Source organism: Palaemon carinicauda, chromosome 37, assembly GCF_036898095.1.
Source record: "Palaemon carinicauda isolate YSFRI2023 chromosome 37, ASM3689809v2, whole genome shotgun sequence".
Taxonomy (NCBI): domain Eukaryota; kingdom Metazoa; phylum Arthropoda; class Malacostraca; order Decapoda; family Palaemonidae; genus Palaemon; species Palaemon carinicauda.
Genome location: NC_090761.1, coordinates 26035156 through 26063047, shown reverse-complemented (window position 1 = coordinate 26063047; position 27892 = coordinate 26035156). Strand labels below are relative to the sequence as shown.

At 35.9% G+C, this 27892-nt stretch overlaps 1 protein-coding gene across 1 annotated transcript; it reads left to right on the top strand.

Annotated features, from left to right (window-relative positions):
- On the top strand, nt 1–26417 carry LOC137629042 (carbohydrate sulfotransferase 11-like). The gene is made up of 8 exons (XM_068360308.1): nt 1–1330; nt 13774–13938; nt 16520–16630; nt 19214–19344; nt 21133–21225; nt 23414–23534; nt 24185–24319; nt 25871–26417. Exons 1-8 carry the CDS (start codon nt 635–637, stop codon nt 26048–26050), a joined length of 1632 nt encoding a protein of 543 aa, XP_068216409.1. The 5' UTR covers nt 1–634; the 3' UTR covers nt 26051–26417.
- The last annotated feature ends 1475 nt before the right edge of the window (nt 26418–27892 follow it).

The following is a 27892-nucleotide window of genomic DNA, read 5'->3' as shown; positions in this document are numbered from 1 at the left end:
CCTAAACTGAGAAGTACAGTAACCCCAACGCCAACAGCCAGTCCGTTTGCAATGTTGACGTTGAACAGCTGTTTTCGGAATTTCATTAGTGTTATTTGTGCCTTGTGTTTTAACATGAATTATATTGGCAACCAAAGAATTAACTTTTGGTTGAAGGCTTCTTTTTAGGAAGTGTGTGAGATTAGAGAAGTGCTTCTTGTGAGTCACAGTACCGTTATCAATGAAAAAGGTTACACCCACGTGTGGAGTTTGACAGAAATATGACCTTTGAAAATTGAAATGTTGTTGACTGAGAGGATAGACAATTGACGGCATTCCACTAAACACCATCTTGATTTATATTGGAATAAGATCAGTGAATCATCTTTTCGAAATTAATTGTGTAAGTTAATGACAAGAAGGAAAAAATAGATTATTTTTTGTGAGAGAAGAAAATCATATCTATCATCGATTTTTCCTGGCGTTTGTGAGTAAACCAAGGCGAGATTTTACATTGAAAATATGTGGGGATTATTTTGAACAATAAAAGTGAGAATAATCCTCGAAAATACTAAGTAATTTCTATTTGTGAGAGGGTAGTGAGACATTTGATTTTTAACAGACAGGAAAGTGAATCACTGAAAAAAAGTTAGAAATGTTTGTATTTAGGGTCAAACATCTACTACTCGCTTGCCTCTTGATAAGTGTTTTCTTATACTTCACTTCAAACTCCAGAATAAACGACGTTTCTTCTAAATATCAAACTGGAATCGGAGAACCCAAATATGACGACCTCCCGAACAGAAGCGATGATGCCGAAAGATTCATTGACAAATACATAGAAGAAGAATCACACATCAGGATTAAGGAAATTCCCGTAACGACGGAGGAAATTATTTTATATATTAATAGCAATGAAAGTGAGGAACTAACTGAGGAAGAAGAGGACGAGGATGAAGAAGTTATCGAGACGGCAAGTGAGGAATACAATGAAGAGCCAACTGATGAAACTGACTCCACCGATGGTACAGTCTCCTCTATGAAGGAAGATGATTTCTCGGTTAAACTTTCGAAGTTAAAAGAAGTCAGTCACCCCAAAAAATTAGGCAAACCTTCTGGACCTTTATATCCAAAAGTTATTAATGGCAAACGGAATACCACTAAAACTGGCAGACTGGGATCCAAAGAGTTTCTGCCCAAGGCTCCCTCTATCAACAAGGAGAGACAAAATCAAATTCACAAGCAATCTCCCATTGTGGTTCTCCCAAGAGACTCCTATTGGCCACCTGTAATGCAGCCTTCTGATGCAAGGATATTCTCACAGATAGACTACACGAAGTATAATGCAGAGGTAAATGACATAATACTGTGATGTATTTTTGTGTTTGGATTTAGTAATATTTAACAGAATTTTAACATAGTTGCCACAAAGTTTCCTGGTGAAATAAGCCCCTCCCCCTGATGATGTCATAGGCACTCACGTTGCCTTATTGCTGACGTGGGAGACAACGTGATTAGCTATGACGTCATCATGGGGTGGGGCTTATTTCGCCAAGATTCCCTGCAACGACTATAATGTACATGATCCATCAAAAAGGGAAAGTAAATATTTAGATAGAAATCCACACAGATTTTACGCTTCGAACCTTCTCCGCCTTTCCTCTTGGGGTACCCCTCTCACCAGAATATGGCTACTCCCACTCAACCCTGCCCAAGAGACAGCGAGAGACAGATTAGTTACATGTCTGGTAATACCGCTCAGCGGACCTTATATATATATATATATATATATATATATATATATATATATATATATATATATATATATATATATATATATATATATATATATATATATTAGATAGATAGATAGATAGTTAGGTACACTAGACACTTGCTCTTTATTACATAGGGGAGATAGTTGATAAGAGGTGACTATTAATTGTTGATGCGTAACCTTGCTTTACAGTCAGGGAAAGTATATTTTGAAAGAGTATATACACAATGTTTCCCAACCATTTTTGGGCGTGACCCAAAATGTAGCCTGAACCTGGACCAGCAATCCTAATGTGTGACTATGTAGTAATAAATTCAACCAGTTTGATATTAAAATTATACTTGCAAATGTATATACGTTAACGTTATTCTATTTATATTAGTTTATATTTAATAAGACAATGAGTTTGAATAAATTTGAAACTGAAAAGAAAGCAAGTGTTTAAAAAATGCACTTTAGCTTGCATATTCAGTCACCAAAAATATATACATTGTCTTCAGTGGTTACCAATCACATTCTTGAATGCACTTTTAAGACTGCAGTATTCTTCAGGTGTTATACATATTCTTTAGATCAGTTGATTACAAAGTAATTATTGGAAATTAAGTTACCTGATAATCCCAAAACATCAATTTAAGAAAAAAAATACGTCTGAATGATGTACATTGTAGTTACAATTACCTCAATACATCGTCTGCTAAGATCAATTAGCCTTCCACACTTCATGGAAGCCAATGAAAAATCTTCTTTTTCACACAGAGAGAGAGAGAGAGAGAGAGAGAGAGAGAGAGAGAGAGAGAGAGAGAGAGAGAGAGAGAGAGAGAGAGAGAGAGGTCGTTTCAATTTGAAATTGTATTGTTGCTTTTATCTTTACTTTGCATTTGAAATATCGAAACGTTTGCAATAAATATGTATATGGTGACATTAGTATTTCTGTTTCTCCTGAGTTACAAGGATTTTGGATATCTCAAAGGCTTTTTAGTCCATCCGCGGAGACTCCATTTGCTCTTTGGTAGAGCGATTTAGTTTAAGCATTTAGAGAGTTCTTATGATCTTGTCTAACTTATTCTTGAACTTGTTCACCGTGTTACTGTTTACAACATCCGCTGGAAGTCTATTCCAAGTATTTTCTATTTTGTATGTAAAGAAATTGCCACATTGAGTGGTGGTGTATCTTTTCAATTCCAGTTTGTATCCGTTACCTCTGGACTGATTTTTGCTAAGCGTCAAGGGATTGTTGTAAACTACATTTGTTATTCCTTTAAGAATTCTGAATGCCTCATTTAACTGAGAGAGAGATACACACACGGAGGCTGAGATATACAGGAGATGACAGGCATGCAGTCAAAGGCAGAGACAAACTAGCAGAAACAAACTGACAGGCAAGTAAAGGCAGGGACAGACAGAGTGACAGTCAGAAGAAAGAGTGGGTGGGGAGGCATGTGTACGAATGTAATCTATTGAAAACTTCCCTGTGTGGCGTTCTGTTGGACGTGTTGGACCGGGGTTCGAGACACCCATATGCTCGATAGTTTCTTGTAGTGCCTGCAACCTAAGCATGGGATTGTATAGGGGAGCCTATAGGTCTACCTGCTGGGGAGTCATCAACAGTCATTACCTGCCCCTCCTTGGTCATAGCTTGGGTGGAGAGGGGTCTCTGGCACTGATCATATGCTGTATGTTCAGTCGCTAGGGTATTATCTTATTATTATTACTTGCTCAGCTACAATTCTAGTTGGAAAAGCAATATGCTATAAGCCCAAGGGCTCCATCAGGAAAAATAGCCCAGCGAGGAAAGGAAATAAACAAACTGCAAGAGAAGTAATTAATATTTAAAGTAAAATATTCTAAGACCATTAGAAACATAAAAATAAATCTTTCATATGTAAATTATTAAAACTTCATAAAACAAGAGGAAGAGAAATTAGATAGAATAGTGTGCCCGAGTGTACCCTCAAGCAAGAGAACTCTAACCCAAGACAGTGGAAGACCATGGTACAAAAGCTATGGCATTACTCAAGTCTAAAGAACAATGGTTTGATTTTGGAGTGTCTTTCTCCTAGAAGAGTTGCTTACCATAGCTAAAGAGTCTCTTCTGCCCTTACCAAGAGGAAAGTAGCCACTGAACAATTACAGTACAGTTGTTAACCCCTTGAACGAAAAATAACTGTTTGAGATTCTTAGTGTTGTCAGGTGTATGAGGATATAGGAGAATATGTAAAAAATAGACTAGACTATTCGGTGTATGTGTAGGCAAAGAAAAAATGAACCTTAACCAAAGAGAAGGATCCAATGTAGTACTGTCTGGCCAGTCAAAAGACCCAATGACTCTCTAGCGGAAGTATCTCAACGGGTGGCTGGTACCTATCATACTTGTTAGGGCAATGTCACCGTCCCTTGCCTACAGTACCAAACACCTGCATATTACTCTTCTTTGGTTTGTGTTTACGAGTTCTTGAATTATTACATATAGTTTCAATGTATGCTGATATCTTTACCGCACAGGCCCACAACCTCTTTGGCAACTTTGCCTCCAATATTAAATATAAATTGAATGCCATAACTTTTCCACTTCACTATTTTGATGCTGAATTGTTTTACTACACCGTATAGTGAAATTTGTGATATATATATATATATATATATATATATATATATATATATATATATATATATGTGTGTGTGTGTGTGTATGTATATATATATATATATATATATATATATATATATATATATATATATATATATATATAAACAGGGAAGGAAGAGAAGATGATGGATTGACGAACTATGAAAGTTTCCAGGTGTGGACTGGTATAGAAAGACCATAACAGACATAAGTGGAAGGACATGTCTGAGGCCTTTGTTCTACAGTGGACTAGTAATGGGTGATGATGGTGATAATGATAATGATATGTGCATATATATATATATATATATATATATATATATATATATATATATATATATATATATATATATATATATATATGTATATATTGTATATATGTTTATATATATATATATATATTGTATATATATGTTATATATATATATATATATATATATATATATATATATATATATATATATATATATATATATATATATATATATTATATATATATATGTTTATATATACTGTATATGTTTATATATATATATATATATATATATATATATATATATATATATATACATATATATATATATATATTATATGTATGTATAATAATAATAAAGACTGAGAGTCATCTCCCATCTTCATTAAGCACAAACTTGCTTGAGTGTACACTCGGGCACAGTATTCTATCTAATTTCTCTTATTCTTGTTTTGTTAAATCTTTTATAGTTTAGGAAATATTTATTTTAATGTTACTGTTCTGAATATAATTTATTTTTCTTTATTTCCTTTCCTCACTGGGCTATATTCCCTGTTGGAGCCCCTGGGCTTATAGCAAGTGATGGTAATAATAATAATAATAATAATAATAATAATAATAATAATAATAACTAATATTTGGGAATTGAATGCCCCTCATGAGGGCTACCTAAAAACCTGAAAAATTTACATCAGAAAATTATTTAAATCTTACTATTTTTGCTAAAAGATGATCGTATAGTTACAAAATATAGAAGACTTACCAGAACGAATCTGTATAAATGCTGATTGCTATAGAAAGACCTATGACTAAGATCACTTCTTTAAATCATAATATTAATTAAACAGTGTGTGTTTTTTTTTTTTTTGCCTTTATTACGTCTATCAAGTTTTTTTTATCATTATTTTGATCGTAAAGCACTGTAGTTAGGCAAAGGTATTTATATATCTGTTTGCTTTTATGCTAGTTAATTTTGATAAGCATTTCATATTTTGTTACTAAACAAGAATTTTAAGGAAAAGTCGTAAGATTGAAATTATTTCTAATCTGAATATATCTTTTATTCAATTATGTATATATGATTAAATAAGTATAAAAATACAATATATATATTTATATGTATATGTATATTTATAGAAATATATATATATATATATATATATATATATATATATATATATATATATATATATATATATATATATATATGTGTGTGTGTGTGTGTGTGTGCGCACACATAAATAAACTAAAAATGTCAAAATTTTGAGCTGCATTTATTGAGGTGGTCAATCAAGCTTTCGGAAACCATCTTTCTAGACTTAAGGATTGAAAAAATACTTTAGCCCAAATTAAGAGGCATGAATCTGTTGGATTAATCAAAACAGATTTGATGTAGTGAGAACTGTATTGTAAAACCAAAATGTAACAAACTAGATTAAAAAAAAAAAGAAATACTGATACAGGATTCAAATAAATTGTTTCTTTCCTGTCACGCTGAACGGCAGGGGAAAGAGGGAATAGTCATACTCCGGTGACCGGGGCTACCCTAAGGGCTGATTCACACCTGACACTCACACTCACGTGCACGCAATTGATCGCGCTCAAATATTCTTTAATGATAAACAGACAGAGTATTCAAACCATCCAGTCAATCATTTTCGCTCAACTCCAGTCACGGTCACAGTCAAGCTCACGATCAAAGCAAAAGAATTTTGAAGGTGCTCAAACTTGAGCGAGAGGTGTCTTCCTTCATTATATCTGGTCCAATTTTGGACAAAATATACTCGAATGTCCCTTTTGGCATGCGGAAATAATTAAAGAATTTTTCTTCGTCATCTATAGGATGCACCCAAAATCTCCTTTTTTTTCTCTCTCCCTCTTCCTCATCCAGCGCTATGGCTATACCCGCTAATTCTAGAGCTGAAAAATCACACATGGTTCACCAATGCCAACACAAAACAAACTGAGCTCAGGATGTTGTTGTTGGGGTATTAAAGCCAACACTTGTTGTTGGCACGGGCCTTTCCCTTGGTTGGCCCGTAGGTGATCTGTAAAAATTTATAGGTAGTTGCATTAATGGAAATTTGAAAGGTTTTTAGTAGTAGAGAAAGATGTGGATAGGGTAAGGATGATGGTGGTAGTGGTAGAGGGCCATCATTTCTCGGATAGTGGTAGTTTGAAAAGTGGGGGTGTAAGGCTTTTGAAGATTAGAGAAAAATTGTGCAGGTGGGGTTGTCCAACCCTTTACTCCCTAGGGTCCCTGCAGAGAGATTTTTAAGTGGTAGATTAGTTGAGAAGTGGAAGGGGGTGATGTGAATAGAGCCTTACAATGAGGGGATGAGATGGTGCATGGAATGAGGAGGTCTTACCTTGGTGGAGGTAGTGTTGAAAGCAACTGTGCATGTGTGTCTATGCTTTCGACAATTGCTTTTGCCAGTGTGGCTGCCTCTTTCATGGCATGTGGTGTGTTGATGTCTACAAGTAGATCACCTCGTAGCTGTGCTGTTTCTCTGCATTCTAGTAGGTAGTGCAGGAGAGGTTGTTGTGGTATGACATCACAGTGTTCACACCTTGTCTGGATGTCATCTAGGAGTTCCCAGTTTGCTTTGTAACCCAGCCGGAGTCTGTGTATGCATACTGCCAGTTTTCTTGGGGTGTATCTGTCTATGGGAGGGGGTTCTAGTTCCGATGCCCATTTGTACCATGTTGCAGAGGGAGAGCCATTCTCTATCCTCATATGTAGTTCCTTGATTAGGTTGTTCTTGAGCTGTGTCTTTATTTTGCTTTTGATTTGTTGCAGTGCAGGCTGTATGTGCACCTGTACATTGTGAATGTGTTTGGTGCTTTTGGCTAGCTCATCAGCCTTTTCATTCCCTGGTATCCCGATGTGACTGGGGATCCAGTTTATAGTTACTAGTCTGTTTCTTTCATTATGTTGATGTAAGAGGATTTTAATGTCCGCTATCAGGGATTTGTTTTCTTTGTTTTTGTCCTGCTGTAGGACCTGCACTGAGGATCGTGAGTCAGTATGGATGACTACTGGTCCTTCCTCATTTTCAATAGAGTATTTTAATGCTTGCTGTATTGCAACAAGCTCTGTCTGCAGGGTGGAGACATTGTTGGATGTTCTCCAGCAAGCTGTGAACTTGCAGGAGTGAACTGCCGCTCCTGCTGTTTGGGTTCCAGGATCTACTGTGCCATCAGTATAGTAGATCTGTGCCCCTGTTGTTTCTACTGAGGTTATTGCTGCTTCTGCTGCGTTTCTGAGTTCTTCTATCGTGCAGTTTTCTTTTGCCCTTGGGAGTTTGGTGTAGTTGAATTTAGCAACTTGTTTTTTCCATGGTGGAATGTGTATAGTACTTTGTGCTGTGTCAGGTTTTAATTGTAGGATTGTTTCTGTAAGGCCAAGTCTTTTGATGTTATCGCTATGGTCCTTGCCATAAGAATCTGGGGTTTGTACTTCAGGATGTTTGGATAGTTCCTCTCTTACTCGTCTTTTGGTGATTGAGTCTCTGTCTGACAGGAACATCTTTGCAACTATGCTTGCATTTCTTAGTGCAATTCTGTCTTCGAGGGTTGGTAGTCCGGTTTCCAACCTTAGGTTGCAAAGTCTTGTCCACATTGGGGCACCCAACATGAGCCTCATGGCATTGTTTTGAATCACTTCAATTGTGCTTGTTTGTAGATCTGTTAGTCCCAGGAGTGTTGGGGCGGCATAGTCTACCAGTGATCTGGAACAGGCTAGATAGTATTTCTTTTGGATGTGTTCATTTGCTCCATCCTTGAGCCTGCACATATATCTCATAGCTGCATTTCTGGCATTTGTTCTTTCCTTGAGATTTTTTATCTCTTGCTTGAAAGTGAGCTGTTTGTCTATTATTACCCCGAGGTATGTGTATTGGTCCACCCATTCTAGGGGTTCCATTCCTATTGTGAGTGGTTGTACGGGGTTTGGGGCTTTGATTGTCATTGCTTTTGTTTTGGCAATGTTAATTTTTAGTCCAAGCTCATTGGATTTGTGGCTGATGGCATTGAGTGCTCTTTGCATTTTTTTTGTCCTGACTGGCCCTCGAGCTATTACACATACATCATCTGCATAGATAAATATATTAACTCCTTCAGGTAGCTGAAGTGAGGCTATATTCTCCATGAGGATGTTGAAAAGGAGGGGGCTTAGAATTCCTCCTTGTGGCGTACCATTTTCCAAATCATGATATGTGGATATCACTCCTTGAAATTTGACTCTGGCTTGCCTTCCTAGCATGTAGTTTTTAGTCCATGCTAGTAGGTGTCCTTTGACTCCTTTTTTGGCTACTGATTGCAGCACTGCAACTGGGCTTGCAAGCTCGAAGGCTTTTTCAAAGTCTATGAAGACTATTGTTGCCTTGTTCTGATTTATGCAGCTTAATACATCTGTGATGCATTCAGAGGTTCCAATTCCCTCCTGATATGCATATAGCTGCTTGTTTAGGGGGCCAATTTTGTACTTTATTCTGTTTAAGACCATTTTTTCTCCTGTTTTTTCTATACAGGATACCAAGGCTATTGGCCTGGGATTTGTTGGATCCTTTGGCTTGGGAATTGGCTGTGTATCTTGTTGTCTCCAGGTTTGAGGCCTTATGTGCTCTAGGTGTGTTTTGTTTAGTAATCTTAGGAATGCAGTTTCTCCTGCTGGACCCATGTGTTTGATCATTGTGTAGGTGATTTTGTCAGCTCCAGGTGCAGTGTCTTTCCCTGTCTTTTGTACTGCTCTAAGCTCCTCAACTGTGTATGGGGTGTCTGTGTCATCCTGCTGAAGGCAGGCTGTGTTGATCTCTTCCCATCTTGATGGTGCCAGTTGCTCTTGTTGCATTCTGGTTTCGGGGGAGAGATTGATTGACAGTGTTCTGTTTGCAAAGGATGTTGCAATTCTTTCAGCCTCCTCATGTGGGTGTGGGTGTGTGGCAATTGGTGTCTTTCTCTTTTTTCCGGCTACTCTGCCTAGCCATTTCCAAAGCTGAGTTAGATTGGTGTATCCTGACAGGCTTGAACACCATTCCATCCATTTTTCAATTCTGATTTCATGGATTCTTTCATTTGTTTCAGTTTTGACTGTTTGTAGTAGCTCTCTGTTTTCTACTGTGGATCTTCTTCTGTATATTTTTGTGACTCTGTTTAGTCTGGTTTTTAGTCTTCTGACTTCTGGGCAGTAGTACCAGGAGTCTTTGTAAGTGTAACTACCTTGTGTTGTTTTTAGTGGCATAGCTCTGTTGGCTGCATTGTGAAAGGCCTCAACTAGGTCTTTTTCTAGCTGGTCTATGTCCTCTGGAGGAGCGTAGCTGATTGCCCATTCCTCTATGGTTGTTTGAAAGCAGACCCAGTCTGCTAGGTCCTGGTTCCATCTTGGTGGGGGTGGTGGGATTGGAGGTAGTTGTTGTAAGTCCAATTCTGTCACTGTGGCAAAGTGATCACTTATCAGGGTTGAGTGTACTTGCCACTTGGTTAGGTGTCTAATGGCTGTTGTGGCAAAAGTCAGATCTAGTCTTCCACCTCTTATGTGTGTAGGTTGCCCTGTGTTTAGGAGGGAGACTCCCTCAAATTCATCCAGGGCGAAAGCTATGTGTTCCCCTGAGGGGTTTGTCCTTGATGGGGATGATAGTATGGGGTGATGTGCATTAAAATCCCCGCAGATAATTGTTGGTGTTCTTTCTGTGTGAGCAAAGAGTTGAGTTAGTTGTAACTCTCCTGTATCCTCCCTATGTAATTTTCTGTATATGTTGTATATGTCTATTTTTTGATTCAGTAATGTTATTGTTACTGCTAGTGTCTCTATGTTGGTGCCACAGGGAATAGGGTTGTGTAACCTTGTTGTTGGTATGCTAGTTTTAACTAATGTAGCTAGTCCTCTGTCTGTGCCTATCTGTGGTGCGATGTAGGCATTGTAGCCTGGGATTTTTAGTTTTTTTCCTGCTGGAAGATTGGTTTCTTGTAGCAGGATGACATCTACATTCTCAGTTTTGCATATTGCAATTAGGGAGGAGATCTTTGGTCTAACACCGGCTGAGTTCCAGTTCAGAACTCTTACTCCATGGTGTAGGTTGAAGAGTATTGTCTAGGGTCCCTAGGGGCAAAGGCAATTGCCTTGACCTCGGAGGATGAAGTGGATGAGGTGGATGGGGTGAGAGTGGACGATGGGATGATGGATGGGGTGAGTGGTATGATAGGTGCTGGGACTGAAGTGGAGGATGTGGAAGGTACGGGTGATTGAGGTGATGGAATGGTAGGTGTGGTTGGTGAGGAGTGAGAAGTGATCTCCTGGATAGCAAGAGAGGGGGATTGGGAGGACTTATTCCTGGAGAGCAAGTCTTTTAGGACTTGTTCAATGCTGGTAGCAATTGTTGCAGCATTGATTTTTCCAGTCACGGCCTGAGTGACTAGTTCGGTCAGTTTGTCTTTTAGGACCGTGGTCTTTATGAAGATGGTCCTAGGCAGTGGTTTCGGACCTTCGGTTGGAGCCTTGGAGGTAGATCTGGCTCTGGGTTTAGATACTGACCTGGTTCTTGTTCTGGAGTTGGAGTGCCTGTTTAGCTCCTCCTGGGTATAAAATCTCCTTCTGGGTAGAGGTTTGGGGGCCGCTCTTACTCTTGATGGGTCCCTTTTGTCTTTGGGGAGGGCAGCAATTACTCTTGCTACCCTTTCAGGGCATCCCCAGGCCATTGCAGTATGCCCTTTCTTGCAGTTGGAACACTTTTTGACTGTGGGTATTCCAGCAGCCTTCTTGTCAATGCACTCCTGTGTGGGGTGCTTGAGGCTGCAGACAGCACAGGTTGGGACCTTTGCTTGGCATTGGTCCTTATGATGCCCATACTTCTGGCAGTTGTAACATCTGAGGGGATCAGGGTAGTATTTGTTGACCCTGAAGCTGCCAAAGATGCCCAGGTCGACTCTTCGTGGGTGTGGACCCTTGAATGTCACCAGTATGGCTTTTGTAAGGAAGCCTGCCTTATTCTTCATCCTTTCCGCTGCAGTGATGTTTGGTAATTTAGTTAGGTGGCTTTCCATCATATCAGTTGGGTAGCCAACCACAACTGCTTTTTTTAATTTTTCCTCTTCTTTAAGCTCCAATAGCTTAATGTCTGAGGTGCTTCGCAAGGTTATCAGTGCCCTTGCGTCCTTGGTGGATATGGTCCACTGTCCTTGCCTGTTCGGTTTGGCAATCATCTGAATGTTTTTGTGCTTGCTTTCAAAGGCAGCAATAGCCTTGAAGGCCTCTGATGAGTTACCAGCCAAGACCCTAAAAAAATAGGTCTTGTTTTCTCTAGCAGGCTGGTTGCTGCTTCCTGCGGTGAGGTTTTCTTGCTGTGTGGGTACAACATTCCCTGGTTGGCTCCTTCTAGGAAGTTTCTTTTTCCTCCTTACTTCCTGCCAAGGTAGGTTTCCTTCTCCATCAGAGTCGTTGTCGTTGGTCCTCTTCCGGTTAGTTTGGTCTTGGTCCTGTTCCATTCGTTTCTGTTCATTGTCCATGAGTTCCTTTTCGGCTTCCTTGTCAAGTTCAGTTAGAAGGGGTTGCAGGTCGGGGTCCATCTCCATTTCACCAGTTGCTAGAGCTTCTAGTACGATCTCATGAAGTTCGTTCCAGGATAAGTCCTTTTTTTCAAGATATGTAAGTATATGATCAGAGACCATATAGAGGGACAGACAGTGTGCCTGGTGGGGTTGTCCAACCCTTTAATCCCTAGGGCCCCAAGCAAAGTTATAGTAGAAGTTATAAGAATGAATTACAGAATCTGAAAATGAAACACAAATTCGTTAGTTATATGGGGGTTATGCTAACTAACCTATTGCTAGAGCAGTGCTGAAACTAACTCTTTTTAGCTAAGTACTAGCCTACACAAATAGCTGTTGGGGAGCCTTCTTACTGCGTTCACGCACTAAGACGGCCCAGCAGTCTATTCCTGCAGGTAGGGAGGTTGGGGGTAATAAGTAAAACTCAGTGGAGACCTAAAAGTTTTTATTTGAGCTGATTCCTGACCCTATTTGAATACTGGCTTATTTCGCCAGTTACCAAGAATAACAACCTATTACTTATCAAACAACTTGGCTTATAGGCGCCAAGCCTAACAGCCCTATGCCACTTGCCACAGACAGCGAGAGTGGGAGTTTTTGACCCTTGGGCCCTGCTTCAACTGGAGTTTTAAGACCACAACGGCTACCAGATTTTCCACAGGAGGATCTATTAGTAAGGTAAAATTATGTAGTTGGAGGCAAAGCTTAGCCTATATTGTCAATTTTAATTTTCTTTATATGAGGGGGCTGATTACAGCCAATTCAGGGGCAAGGCCCTTGTCAGTACAGCAAAAACTGCAACAGAAATCGTCGAAAAAACGGCGAAAATCGGCGACGAATTCGGCGAGAAATCGGCGAAAAACGTCGGAGAAATCGGCGATTTATCGGCGGAGGCGGCGGCGGCGGTGGCGGCGGTCTCTTCAGGAAGCTGAAAGTATCAGCAAAGTGAAGAGGGAGCAGGCAACAGCAGTAACGGCGGCAGAAGATGTTGGCAGTCAGCAGGCAGGAGCAGCAGTGATGGTCCTCTCTCAGTGGGATCTGAGTGAGAACTGTTGATGAGCTCAGGAGAGCTTGAGCGGCATATGTGAACACACCAGTAAAATGAGCCGAGTGAGAGCTTGACCGTGACTTGGGCATGAGCGTGAGTGTCAGGTGTGAATCAGCCCTACTAGGTACACTCGGAAACCACATGCTCCCTCAAATTGCCAAACCAACGGGTTGTAGTAAAGAAAGAAATGGGATGGGAATGGTAGAATTTGTATATGCGTGGACATTTCAATCTAAATATTTAACCATCCTTTTTGACAGGTTGCGTACACTATAGTTGCAGAAGACCCCTACCCCTTGATGACGTCACAGCCAGTCATCCCCCGAAAGTGATTATAAGTTGGTATAGTCATAAATTTGTAAGGGGATGTATTATGACCCCATCTAACGTGGGAGACATCATTGGCTCTGACGTCATCAGCGGGTTGGGCTTATTTCGCTCGGAATTTTTGCAGTGACTCTAGTTAGTTTGGTATTATAAACGCTTCCAAACAAACTTAAGTTTTTCCTAATCGACATTTATTTCTTCCTTGTTATGTTCAGGACAGAGAACTTTTGGCAGAACGCGTGGGCCTGTATGAGGAACGAGCGAGAACCGTGAGCGAAGTCTGCAGAGAACATCCTGAACTCATCACAGCGACTCCTGTCCATAATTTCGTGTGGGATCAACGTCATGATCCCAACATTGTTTGGTGCGAGATTCCAAAGGTAATAATATAAACTATTTTATTATTTCCTATACTGATATATATATATATATATAAATAAATAGATATATATATATTTATATATATTTATATATATATATATATATATATATATATATATATATATATATATATATATATATATCATTTTTTGTTGTCTGCTTGCAATATATGAGTCTCAGACATTTATTAATGTAAATATATCTCATTAAAATAAACCCAGGATCCAATTTTTTTTATATATTTCACTATACTTGCCACAGGGATTTCGGCCGAAATAACCCAATCATTTTTACTCCTACATTAAAAGCAATCACAACACATCTCCTTAAAGGGATTATAAGTTAATATAGTTTGAAATTTGACCACTGCCTACGCAGGAGACAACGTGATTGGCTATGACGTAATCAGTGGGTGGGGCTTATTTTGCCAGGAATCTTTGCAGTGACTATTCAAGTAATATTATAAATCTGAAACTCTCTACTGCCTCTTTTTCATTGTAGTGTTTTGAGGTAATTTTGAATGGCGAGTTAGGCTAACTTTAAACAGGGTTTATTTTATATATATATATATATCTGTATATATATATATATATATATATATATATATGTATATATATGTATATGTATATATATATATATGCATATGTATATATATAATATGCGTGTATGCAATATATATATATATATATATATATATATATATATATATATATATATATATATATATTTATATATATATATATTTATATATTTATATATTTATATATATATATATATTATATATATATATATATATATATATATATATATATATATATATATATATATATATATATATATATATATATATATATATATATACTGTATATGATAATATGATAGTTGCACAGATTTGCATTTATTGAAATGAACGTTGATCTACTTTTCTGCATTGAAATTTAGTAAGAGATTTTAATTTTTTGTTAAATTCTTTCTTTATCTAGAAAGAAGGAATGTTCTATACTTCCACCACAACTAACCAGGATTGGCGTAGCTGGAATCCATTCTCACTTATTCAGTCATTGTTTGCCTTGTCATTTTTTCCCTTGGCCAATGCTTGTAACCTCTCAGGTTTTAATTGTCATTAACTATGGAGTTAATGAGCTATTACTTGAATTCTAGCAAAACATGCCGACTTCAAGAGTCTCATTAACCTCAATACATCCATTGAAATTAGCGACATTTATTAAGATAAGAAGGGCATTTCAGGTGTAACCATTCCTTGATATTTAATAATAATATTAAAAAGAAACCAGGTATGGACCATACACCTTAGTCAACAATAAGGCTATATACTAGTACGTAACTTTTCACCCAGTTAGCTAAGGCATTCGTAGTATTTGTTCAATTCAATGCTTAATTGCAAAACTATTTCATCTCTAACATTTCTTAGCTTGTTTTTCCAAGTAAATCATTAATCAGAGTAAGAGAAACTATTAACACCTTTCCGTAATGCCATGAAAATGCTTTAAGGAAGCAATTAAGAACTGGAAGTTGGTGGTTGGGTTAGATTTCTTCAGCAAGGTCTTGCCTTGTTACTAGATAAAGTAACGTGCACCCAGACTTACTAGATAAAGTAACCTGCACCCAGACGAGAACTGGTCTTCTGACTATCCTCCTTTGCCTTTCAAGTCTTCAGAATTCTTCCCCTATAAGAATGGACCTTTTTCTTACGACTTTGAAATGATTTTGGATTACCCCCGTAGGTTAGATGGTAGCTACAGTGGGGGATCACAGTACTTACCTCTCTACATATCCACCAAGGGCGCTCCTTCTATATTACGTGACCCGATTTTCTCTCCTGCTTATCAGAAAGGTTTTGGTAACTGCAGGGTTATTATACAAGACAACAGCGAGCCTACCTCTCTTTGAATTTTCACTTTATTGTAATTCAGAAATATTCAATGTGGATGCTGTTGCTTATAAAGATTTCTGGACTTTTACTTATACCCCATGTTTGTCTGTAGAGAAACTCATAAAGCACACATATTTGAGGACTTGGAAGATTATATATATATATATATATATATATATATATATATATATATATATATATATATATATATATATATATATATATATATATATATATATCACCATCATCATCATCATCTCCTCCCACGCCTGTTGACGCAAAGGGCCTCGGTTAGATTTAATCAGTCGTCTCTATCTTGATCTTTTAATTCAATACTTTTCCATTCATCATCTACTTTGCTCTTCATAGTCTTCAGCCATGTAGACCTAGGTCTTCCAACTTTTGTAGTACCTTCTGGAGCCCAGCTGAACGTTTGGTGAACTAATCTCTCTCGGGGAATACGAAGAGCATGCCCAAATCATCTTCATCTACTCCTCATGATCTCATCCACATATGGCACTCGAGTAATCTCTCTTGTAGTTTCATTTCTAATCCTATTTATATAATCTCATATATATATATATATATATATATATATATATATATATATATATATATATATATATATATATATATATATATATGTATATAGTTGCTAATGGTATTTGTTTTTTGTTTCTTTTCAGGCAGCATCAACCAGCTGGATGGTCAACTTTTTACGACTTGGTCACTACAGGGAGAACGACACCTCTTTGGCCCACCTATCACAGAATGAGCAAGATGCTATTAGGTTTGAGGTCTGTTTACTTTGATTATTTCATTTATTAATTTCGTTGCCATTTTTACCTCCGCCAACGAAGTTGGAAGGAGGTTAAGTTTTTGCCCCTGTTTTTATGTTAATGATTGTGTGTGTTTGTTTGTGAACAGCTTCCTGGCCACAATTTTAATCGTAGAGTAATGAAATTTGCTGGGATTAACTGTTATATAAAAAGCTGGAAATGATTAAATTTTGGAAGGTCAAGCTCAAAGGTCAAGGATACTGTCAAGCAAAATGTCCAATTCACATAATCAGCCATAAGTTTGGGCATCGTTGTCAGAGAGACTTGAAACCTGGTTCATAGTTGAGTGTATGAAAATCCATGCTATTTTGTCGAGGTAAAGGTCAAGATAAGCTTCTGCAGCCGAGGTCTGCGCTCTACTGGTTACCCCTCTAGTTCAGTGAAGTTGGAATTTGGTCAGTCATAGTGTCTTTTAAATTAGAGATGCTTAGAGCGTTTATTTAAAAAGTAAGGCAGGATTATTTCGTTTCTTCTACCACACACACACTCTCTCTCTCTCTCTCTCTCTCTCTCTCTCTCTCTCTCTCTCTCTCTCTCTCTCTCTCTCTCTCTCTCTCTCTCTCTCAGAGGAACTTCATTTGGGTAGGTGGAAATAACATATATATATATATATATATATATATATATATATATATATATATATATATATATATATATATATATATATATATATATATATATATATATATACATAGGTATGCATTTTTATAAATAAATGTAATGTATATGCCTATATCCATCAATGAATATAAATAATAAAATGTATATTCAGTGTAGCATATCAAATTAGAAGATAGGTATATCTCGAAGCAGTATGCACATATTTTACGGAAGATAATGTGTGCAACGTGTATTTACATTGATCACCATGCTAGCCACCGCCCACCCGTCCCTTTCCAATATGGCGGCGGTCTTCACGCATGCGTTAACATTGACGACATTGACACCAGTCAGTGGAAAACTAATCCTTTACATTTTTATTCACGAAAACTTTTAGCTTCTCAATTTCATTGTCTGGGTTAAATTTCGAGAACAGAAAATAATTCCTGTGATGCAAATAATTTATCTTTGGTATAGGCTACTGAAATGGAAGGCTTTCTGGAAAATTACGATGTGTTGATTGTAAAATTGCTTGTTAAAAATTGTTTCAACAGTGACCCATTCATAATTTATGTATTGGCTATTTTTTGTTTCATATGGTTCGAAGAGAATGTTGTTTTATTAGAGTTTTTAACCATTTAACAATGATATAGTCAATTATTTAAGTTTTCTGTGGAAATGACGGATATTTTTTAAAGAATTTTGGTGGAATCATTGAAATTGTTTGATGTTTTATATGGCAATTCTAACCCAGAATTTTAAATAAATTTGTTTCATTACCGTATTCACACACACACACATATGTATATATATATATATATATATATATATATATATATATATATATATATATATATATATATATATATATATATGTATGTATATATATATACCTATATATATATATATATATATATATATATATATATATATATATATATATATATATATGTATGTATATATATATACCTATATATATATGTATATATACAGCATATATTTATATATGTACTGTATATATATATATATATATATATATATATATATATATATATATATATATATATATATATATATATATACAGTATATATATAAATAAATATACATATAACCTATATGTATGTATACTGTATATATGTATATATATATATTATTTCCTGCCACGTTCAGCGTATTGCCAGTGGATAACTACTCTTATTCACAACGAAGAACCAGACGTGAAATCCTAGTCCAATTCTTCCAAATATCTCAAAATTCATCCTTATTTTCCGATTTATCGTATCGACACTTTGTCGGATTAAAACAATTCTTTAGTGCTTACAAATTATCATGCCTTCACTTGTTTACAATAGAAAAATAAGAAAATAAAAAGGATATATGTATAAAGTAGGCCTACATCTACACCAAGGAAATGGTGATTTTGTATATGGAGAATTCCTTAACTAGGGTGAAAAAACATCTCCTCTGCCTATTGACGCAAAGGGCCACGGTCAGAGTCTGTCAGTCGTCTCTATCTTGAGCTTTTAAATCAAAACTTCTCCATTCATCATCTCCTACTTCGAGCCTCATAGTCCCCAACCATGTAGGTCTGGGTCTGCCAACTCTTCTAGTGCTTTATGAAGCCCAATTGAAAGTTTGGTGAACTAAAGTCTGGGGGAGTGCGAAGAGTATGCGCAAACTATCTCCATCTACCCCTCACCATGATCTCATCCACATATGGCACTGGAGTAATCTCTCTTATAGTTTCATTTCTAATCCTGTCCTGTCATTTAAACTCCCAATATTCGTCTGAGGGCTTTGTTCTCAAATCTCATCTACTGGATATTGTTCCATTGTTATAAGGTTGAAAAATGCAAGTTATTACTTTACAGTCGATTGTAAACGAACCTCTATCTTGTTGTATGAATAATCTGATCAAAATTGTTCCATCTGTTTCTCAGACGAAACTTAAGGACGACAACCTACACTTCCGAGTGCTGCGTCTCTTCCCGGCTCCCAACACGACGAGAGAGAGATACGAAGTCTTTTCTAACGCGCTGAGGTTCATTATAGTTCGGCATCCGTTCACCAGGTGAGTTACGAGAAAGGATACAAAGGGAGTCAGAGGCCCCTATACAAGTGAATTGCCTGAAATAATCTATAGAGTTAGTTAAAAGGTGACGCTCTGGACTTTATGATGATTTAGGATTATTAATGAGTTCTGCCTCAGAGCAGGAAAATTTTACTTGTTACAATATTATTATTATTATTATTATTATTATTATTATTATTATTATTATTATTATTATTATTATTATTATTATTATTATTATTGAAAATTTTACTTGTTACAATATTATTATTATTATTATTATTATTATTATTATTATTATTATTATTATTACTTGCTAAGCTACAACCCTATTTGGAAAAGCAGGATGCTTTAAGCCCAGGGGTTCCAGCAAGGAAAATAGCCCAGTAAGGAAAGGAAACCCGGAAAAAATACAATATTTCAAGAACAGTAACAACATAAAATAAATACTTCTTATATAATCTATAAAAACTTTAACAAAACAAGAGGAAAAGAAGATAAAATAGTATGCTCAAGTGTACCCTCAAGCAAGAGAACACCAACCCAAGACAGTGGAAGACCATGGTACAGATGCTATGGCACTACCCAAGACTAGAGAACATTGGTTTGTTTTTGGAGTGTCCTTCTCCTAGAATAGCTGCTGACCATAGCTAAAGAGTCTTTTCTACCCTTACGAAGAGGAAAATAGCCACTGAACAATTACAGCGCAGTCCGTAGTTAACCCCATGAGAGAAGAAGAATTGTTTGGTAATCTCAGTGTTGTCAAGTGTATGAAGATAGAGGAGAATATATAAATAATAAATTAGGTATAAAATAGCACACACACATACACACACACACTGTATATACATATACACAAACCAGAGTACCTCAGTATGTTTCGTTAATTCGTTCCAAAAAGTTTAAGTTACTTAGTGCAGTTGATAATGGATTCTACCCTGGTCATACCAAACAATTATTATTATTATTATTATTATTATTATTATTATTACCAGCTAAGCTACAACCCTAGTTGGGAAAAGCAAGATGCTATAAGCCCAAAGGCTTCAACAGTGTAAAATAGCCTAGTGAGGAAAGGAAATCTGGAAATAAACGATATAAGAATTGATGAACAATTAGAATAAAATATTTTAAAAACAGTAACAACATTAAAACAGACCTTTCATATATAAACTATAAAAAGAGACTTTAGCCATTTCAACTTTAAAACATTTAATGCAAGTTTGAACTTTTGAAGTTCTACAGATTCAACTATCCTATTAGGAAGATCATTCCACAACTTGGTCACAGCTGGAATAAAACTTCTAGAATACTGTGTAGTATTGAGTCTTGTTATGATTCAGCATATTGAAGTTAAATTAGAACCTTTACTTACATATTTGAGTCAATTCGATTAAATCATTCTTAAGGAATGGTAAATATATCATCTGCTATCATGTAAGAGTTCTACCTTGTCTCTAAACTGCTTGTATCAATATATATATTCATATTTCTTCATTGCAAAAACTAAAATTCAGGTTTATCTAGTAGCGTTTCACTTTTACTTTGCCTGGCCCTCCTTGGTCCTAGCTTGGATGGAGAGGGGGCTTGGGCGCTGATATGATGTATATATAGTCAGTCTCTAGGGCATTGTCCTGCTTGATAGGGCAATGTCACTGCCCCTTACCTCTGCCGTTCATGAGTGGCCTTTAAACCTTTAAACCTAATAAAAAAGAAATTCATCTTTGCATGAGTTTTAAAGTTTTAGTATTTTTTTATACGAATTTAATTCTTCAATTGTTTCTACAGATTGTTATCAGCGTACATGGACAAGATGACCACACTGAATCCGCTTCCTATAATCTACAAATTTCGTGAACTCCAAACAGATATTATTGAAAGGTAATATGATAAATAACATGTTATATATATATATATGTATATATATATATATATATATATATATATATATATATATATATATATATATATATACTGTATATATATATATATATACTGTATATATATATATATATATATATATATATATATATATATATATATATATATATATATATATAATATATATATAATATATACGCTTGAATGTTTAATTGAGGATTGAATCTGATAGGATGCAAAGTGTTGGGGCCAGTGAAGGGAGTGGTAAAGAATAGAGGGTTAAGCATGAATGTAAAGAGAGTTCTGTATGAGAAAGTGATTGTACCAACTGTGATGTATGGATCGGAGTTGGGGGGAATGAAAGTGATGGAGAGACATAAATTTAATGTGTTTGAGATGAAGTGTTTGAGGAGTATGGTTGGTGTATCTCGAGTAGATAGGGTTAGGAACGATGTAGTGAGGGTGAGAACGGGTGTAAGAAATGAGTTAGCAGCTAGAGTGGGTATGAATGTATTGAGGTGGTTTGGCCATGTTAAGAGAATGGAAAAGGGCTGTCTGCTAAAGAAGGTGATGAATGCAAGAGTTGATGGGAGAAGTACAAGAGAAAGGCCAAGGTTTGGGTGTATGGATGGAGTGAAGAAAGCTCTGGGTGATAGGAGGATTGATGTGAGAGAGGCAAGAGAGCGTGCTAGAAATACAAATGAATGGCGAGCGATTGTGACGCAGTTCCGGTAGGCCCTGCTGCTTCCTCCGGTCGCCTTGGATGACAACGGAGGTAGCAACAGTAGGGGATTCAGCGGTAGGAAGCTTCATCTTTGGTGGCCGGGGAAGGTGGGCTGTGGCACCCTAGCAGTACCAGCCGAACTCAGGCTGGGAGGAACGTAGAGAGGAAAGGTCCCCTTTTTCCATTTGTTTGATGTCGGCTACTCCCCAAAATTGGGGGAAGTGCCTTGATATATATATATATATATATATATATATATATATATATATATATATATATATATATATATATATATATATATATATATATATATATTTATATCGACCACCAAAGGATTTAATAACGAATTCTACCTGGGGAATATATCCCCTGGAATTCATTTATGGTAATAGCTTCTGCCTGGGGAGAGATTCAAAATCGTTCCACTCAGCCAAAACCATGGCTGTGAGAACTCTACCAACTGTATAGGGGATGTTCTCAACTTGTAATTGAATCCTTGTAATATTTCCTGGTAACCTATTTTGACTTATCTGGAGAGAGCTTATGCTAGAGTTGACAGGGAAGTGATGTTGAATGTGATGAGGTTATATGGAATTGGTGGAAACTTATTGCAAGCAGTGAAGAGTTTCTACATAGGTAGTAAAGCGTGTGTTAGGATACTAAATGAAATGAGCGAGTGGTTTCCAGTGAGAGTGGGGCCGAGACAGGGATGTGGGATGTCGCTATGGTTGTTCAATTTGTTTGTTGATGGAGTGGTGAGAGAGGGGAATGCTCGAATGCTTAGTTGAGGATTGAAACTGATAGATGAGAGTGATCATGAGTGGGAGGTGAATCAGTTGTTGTTTGCGGTCATACTGTACTTGTTGCAGACTGGAGAAGCTGGGTCGATAAGAGACAGAGTTTGGAAAGGGGTGTGACAAGGAAGTTGAGAGTTAATGTAGGTAAAGGCTGGTTTACACGGTCAAACGGTTCGTCGAACACCGTTTGACAGACATTTATTTGAAGTGATAATCAAATATGTGAACGAGGTATTTGGTTGTCGAATGGTTCGAAGAAAGTCTGTTCACGCCTGACTTTTGTGGGCGGAGCTTCATTGTCCACAAACCTTATGCATTTGTGGCTGACTTAAGAGTAAGGTTGTGATATGCACGAGAAGGGAAGGTGGTGCCAGATTGAATGTCATGTTGAATGCAAAGTGACTTGAGGAAGTAGCTAAGTTTAAGTACCTGGAGTCTATTGTTGCTGCAAATGGTGAAATAGAAGCATGCATGCCAGAGAATAAATGAAGGATGTAAAGTGTTGGGGACAGTGAAGGGAATGGCAAACAATAGTCTTAAATCTAGGCTACAAATGAATAGACAACTTGCACAATTCTTAAAATTTTATAAATTTTGGTTTTTTTATTCCTGCAGATGCATCCTGTTTCAAATTATTAAGTATTAATTTACATTTCATCTCTCTCAGATATCGTGGAAACCGAACTCTCCCAAGTAACCACGACTCAAATTTCCCGACATTTGGAGAGTTTGTTCAGTACGTGATTGATTCCACCGCACACATGAAGACTCTCAAAGATTGGAAAAAGGTAGCATGACTGAATGGGTAACAATAGGCCTAACTAGACTACATATAGGCCTAAATAGAACACCTATAGGCCTAACTAGAGTACATTCAGGCTTAAATAGAGTACTAATAGGTCTAACTAGAGTATCTATAGGCTTAGCCATAGTATCAATAGGCCTGACTAGAGTACATTTAGGCTTAAATAGAGTACATAAAGGTCTAACTAGAGTACCTATAGACCTAGCCAGAGTATCAATACGCCTGACTATAGTACATTTAGGCTTAAATAGAGTACTTATAGGTCTAACTAGAGTACCCATAGACCTAACTAGAGTACCTATAGGGCTAACTGTATTCACGAGTACCCTGATTGGACAAATTTATTCTGTTTTCAACTTTATAATTCGGTTTATTTTTAGTATTATATATTCCATTTATTCCAAGTATCATAAATATCTAATAAACAAAGTCTTTTATAATAAGAAAAAGTATTTATATTGATATTACAGTATATGTTTTGATGTATAAATCAGTTAATTTTAATAGGCCTGTGATTGCTATTTCGTTATAGAATATTTGCTGTAACTCAAATTAAGATTTGCGAGTGATATTTAAATGAAAATAAACTGTAAATATACGTTAAGTGTTGAAAATTTCTTTCATTTCTTTCAGGTAATATGTTGGCAGCCATATTGGACGAAATGCGGAGTTTGCGCTCACGACTTTCAAATGGTCATGAAAACCGAAACGATGGAGGAAGACGAACGCTTCCTTGTGAAGTTAGCCAACCTCAAAGAACTAGATAAAGTAAGCTATAATTCCCTTTTTTAAGTTTTGGTCTCTACAGGTAGATAGTCAATAGACTTAGCTTTTAATGTGACGAAATTTTCTCTATAGATAGATTTAAGTTCATGGACGACCTTTTTAAATTTTGGAGTTGATTTGCATTGATCATCGAAAACGGCATATGAAAACGGGTATGAGCTGTCCGTAGACTTTAGTTAAAGGGTACAGTAGATTCGTCCACGGTCAGCGATTATGTGAACATTGTTCGAAAACAATTATTCGAATGAGTAATTGTTCTAAAGAAAGTTATTCGAAAGGACAATTATACGAAATGATAATTCTCTGAAATTTAAAATTCTTTCTTTAAACAAATGTGTAAAAATATAAAAAAGGATGAAATCTTTTAAGTATGAATGTCGTATTAAAACTATTAAAATAAATTCATGATGAAACAGATTTACTTATAAATGCAAGTTATGCGCTACAGCGCGCAAATACTCTAATACTGAGTACCTGTACCCTTCAAAGGTTGCAACTAATTTTTTTTTTATCTTTTCATTTAAGTCATGATATATCTTGGAATTTTTCATATTTGTGCTTCCTGCTCTTAATTTTGCAATGTGAATTTCTTGTAAATCCTGCTCTCTTTTTAGAGTATTTAGGAACTTCCATATTGTTGGATGATCAGATGACATTTGTTGTAAAAGAGCTCTGTGCCATCCTTCAAGTGCTTTGATAGTCCAAGGCAAATCAGTATTAACTCTCTCAAAACAAGACCACATACATATTTCAAACATAGCACTACATCCATGACGTCTTGAAGGACGACCAATCCACGATTTGCTTTTTGAGGATAATATATATATATATATATATATATATATATATATATATATATATATATATATATATATATATATATATATATATATATATATATATATATGAAACTAGTAAGGCTTCAAATGATTCAGTAACTTTTTCTACGGGGACAAAGACTAGGCCTAACAGCATTCGAATTCTTAAAGCCAATTCGGAATCTGTATCGTATCTTATTTTCAGACCACAATCACATATCTTTCGATATTGAACAATTGTCTATTTGAAGAATTGTCTATTAGCGTAAGGTTCAAACAACATTTCGAATATTTATCATTTCGTATAATTATCCTTTCGAATAACTTTCAAACAATTTTCCATAAGAATAGCGGTTTATCGAATAACTGTTTTTGAATAATTGTTTTCGAATCATCTTCACGATACGCGGTCAGCATATGAAAAAATCAAGTGTTTCATCCGTAGAGTTGAGTGAAATGTTGGCAATATTCATTGGCGAAGGTCTGATATCACTGAATATTATTATTATTATTATTATTATTATTATTATTATTATTATTATTATTATTATTATTATTATTATTATTATTATTATTATTATTATTACAAGCTAAGCTACAATCATAGTTGGAAAAACAAGATGCTATAAACCTATGGGCTCCAACAGGAAAAAACTGCTCTTATCTATAATCTGTAAAGAACACAACTTTAAAATATAATATTAAATCTCTTCAGGTCTACGAGTGGCGCCATTCTAAAAAGAGTGACACGAACAGAGACGAGTTCTTCAGGCAACTCAGCACCGAACAGGTTCGGTCCCTGTATGAACGCTATCACCTCGACTTCTTGCTGTTCGGGTATTCCATCCAAGAGTACCTGGAACTAGCATACGACGCCAGTGAGAACAATAAATGATGTACAAGACCGGTTTTATGTACATCGCTGCAAAAGATGTTTTATCCAGTTGTGAGTGAATTTTACCAGAATATTGTTAAACTGAAACTCTTCATAAGGTATCAATTTTTCTATATCGCTTTTTAACTTTATAAAAATTCTAGGCTACTCAAATTGAAGATTTTATTTCTATCTGTGAGTCAAATTTTACCAGAATATTGCCACACAGAAACTCTTCATTTTAAAGATAGGACTAACACCTCTTTGATGCCATTTTTTATTTTTAACTTTAGAAACTTTTGTTTTCAAAACATTCAGTAAAAGTAAAACTAAGCAAATATTGTTCTAGATATTTGAATTTTTAAATAATTCTGTGGCAAAAGATATTGATATCATTAATAGCGAGAAATAAAGCTATTCTTTTATAAGTATATATTTTCCATTATCCCTTTTTTGTCTGAAAAGTGAAATAGTTATTTGAAACTGATTGTAATAAGCATTTAGTCTCTCAAAGAAACATAACTCCACATTTCTTTTTATGGGCAGACCTATAGAAATACGATTAATAGCACAGTGGTAACGTATTCGCCTAGCATTCGCATGGCAGCAGATCGATCCCATCCCGGGACCGTGAGTTTTAAGCTGTTTACTGGGGAAGCCACTACTGTGCTTGGGCACTACAGTGAGGGGTTGGGTTTGTCCGGCTGACTTTCTGGTGAGCATCTATTCTGATAAAACTGGAACTGAAACCAGACACCTTGACCTTGACCTTGACCTTGACCCATTCCCTTACACTGGTAAGAAGTAAGAACTAAGTTTATGGAGAAGTACAATTGTGCATCGTCAGCAAATAGTTTAAACTTCACTTCATACATTTGCGTTAATATATGAGAGATTTATATTAATATTGTTGTTGTTCTTGAGATTTTTCACATGAATTGTTCATTGCTCCGCTTGTAGTTTATTTATTTCTTTATTTCCTTTCCTCGATGGGCTATTTTTCCATGCTTGAGCCCATGGGCTTACTGTATCCTGCTTTTCCAAGTAGGGTTATAGCTTAGCTAGTAATAATAATAATGATAATAATAATAATAACTAGAAAACACTGAGAGTGCAGACCTCCACCACGGCAGCTTATTTCTCGAAACCAGCTTGCCTTTCCCAGAATCAGTTTAGACCGTAGGTGTATTTGAAGTTTGTGTGTCAACCATTTGCGAATTTGGGGTTGACGTTAGGGTTAATTCGGTCGACCTTTTGCTCGACCTTGACCTCAACCTTTGACCCGAGACTTTCAAAATTAAATCACTTGGGCCTACAACACCTCTTCAGGGGCTACTCCTGTATATATATATATATATATATATATATATATATATATATATATATATATATATATATATGTGTGTGTGTGTGTGTGTGTGTGTGTGTGTGTGTGTATATATATATATATATATATATATATATATATATATATATATATATATATATATATATATATATATATATATATATATATATTAATGTTAATCATAATATTTCCTATTTAAAAAGGATGTTTGATATTAATATTAGTAATATTTAATCATTAATATGATAATGGCATTATCAGCGAAATATAACAATGAGGAAATTTTTATCCATAAGACCTAAGAACATTTTTAGAGGAGATTAATGAAATGTCTTTTTCAATTAAACTCGTTTTATGAGATATGAGGATACATGAGAAGCCATAATCAAACTGACATTGATGTGTTCATATCTTTCACTAAAAGTAAAATTCAAGAATGATTATCCCTAAAAAAGGATTTCGTTAACAATATTCCTAAACACATTTGTATATGAAACGATATATTTTTTTTTTAT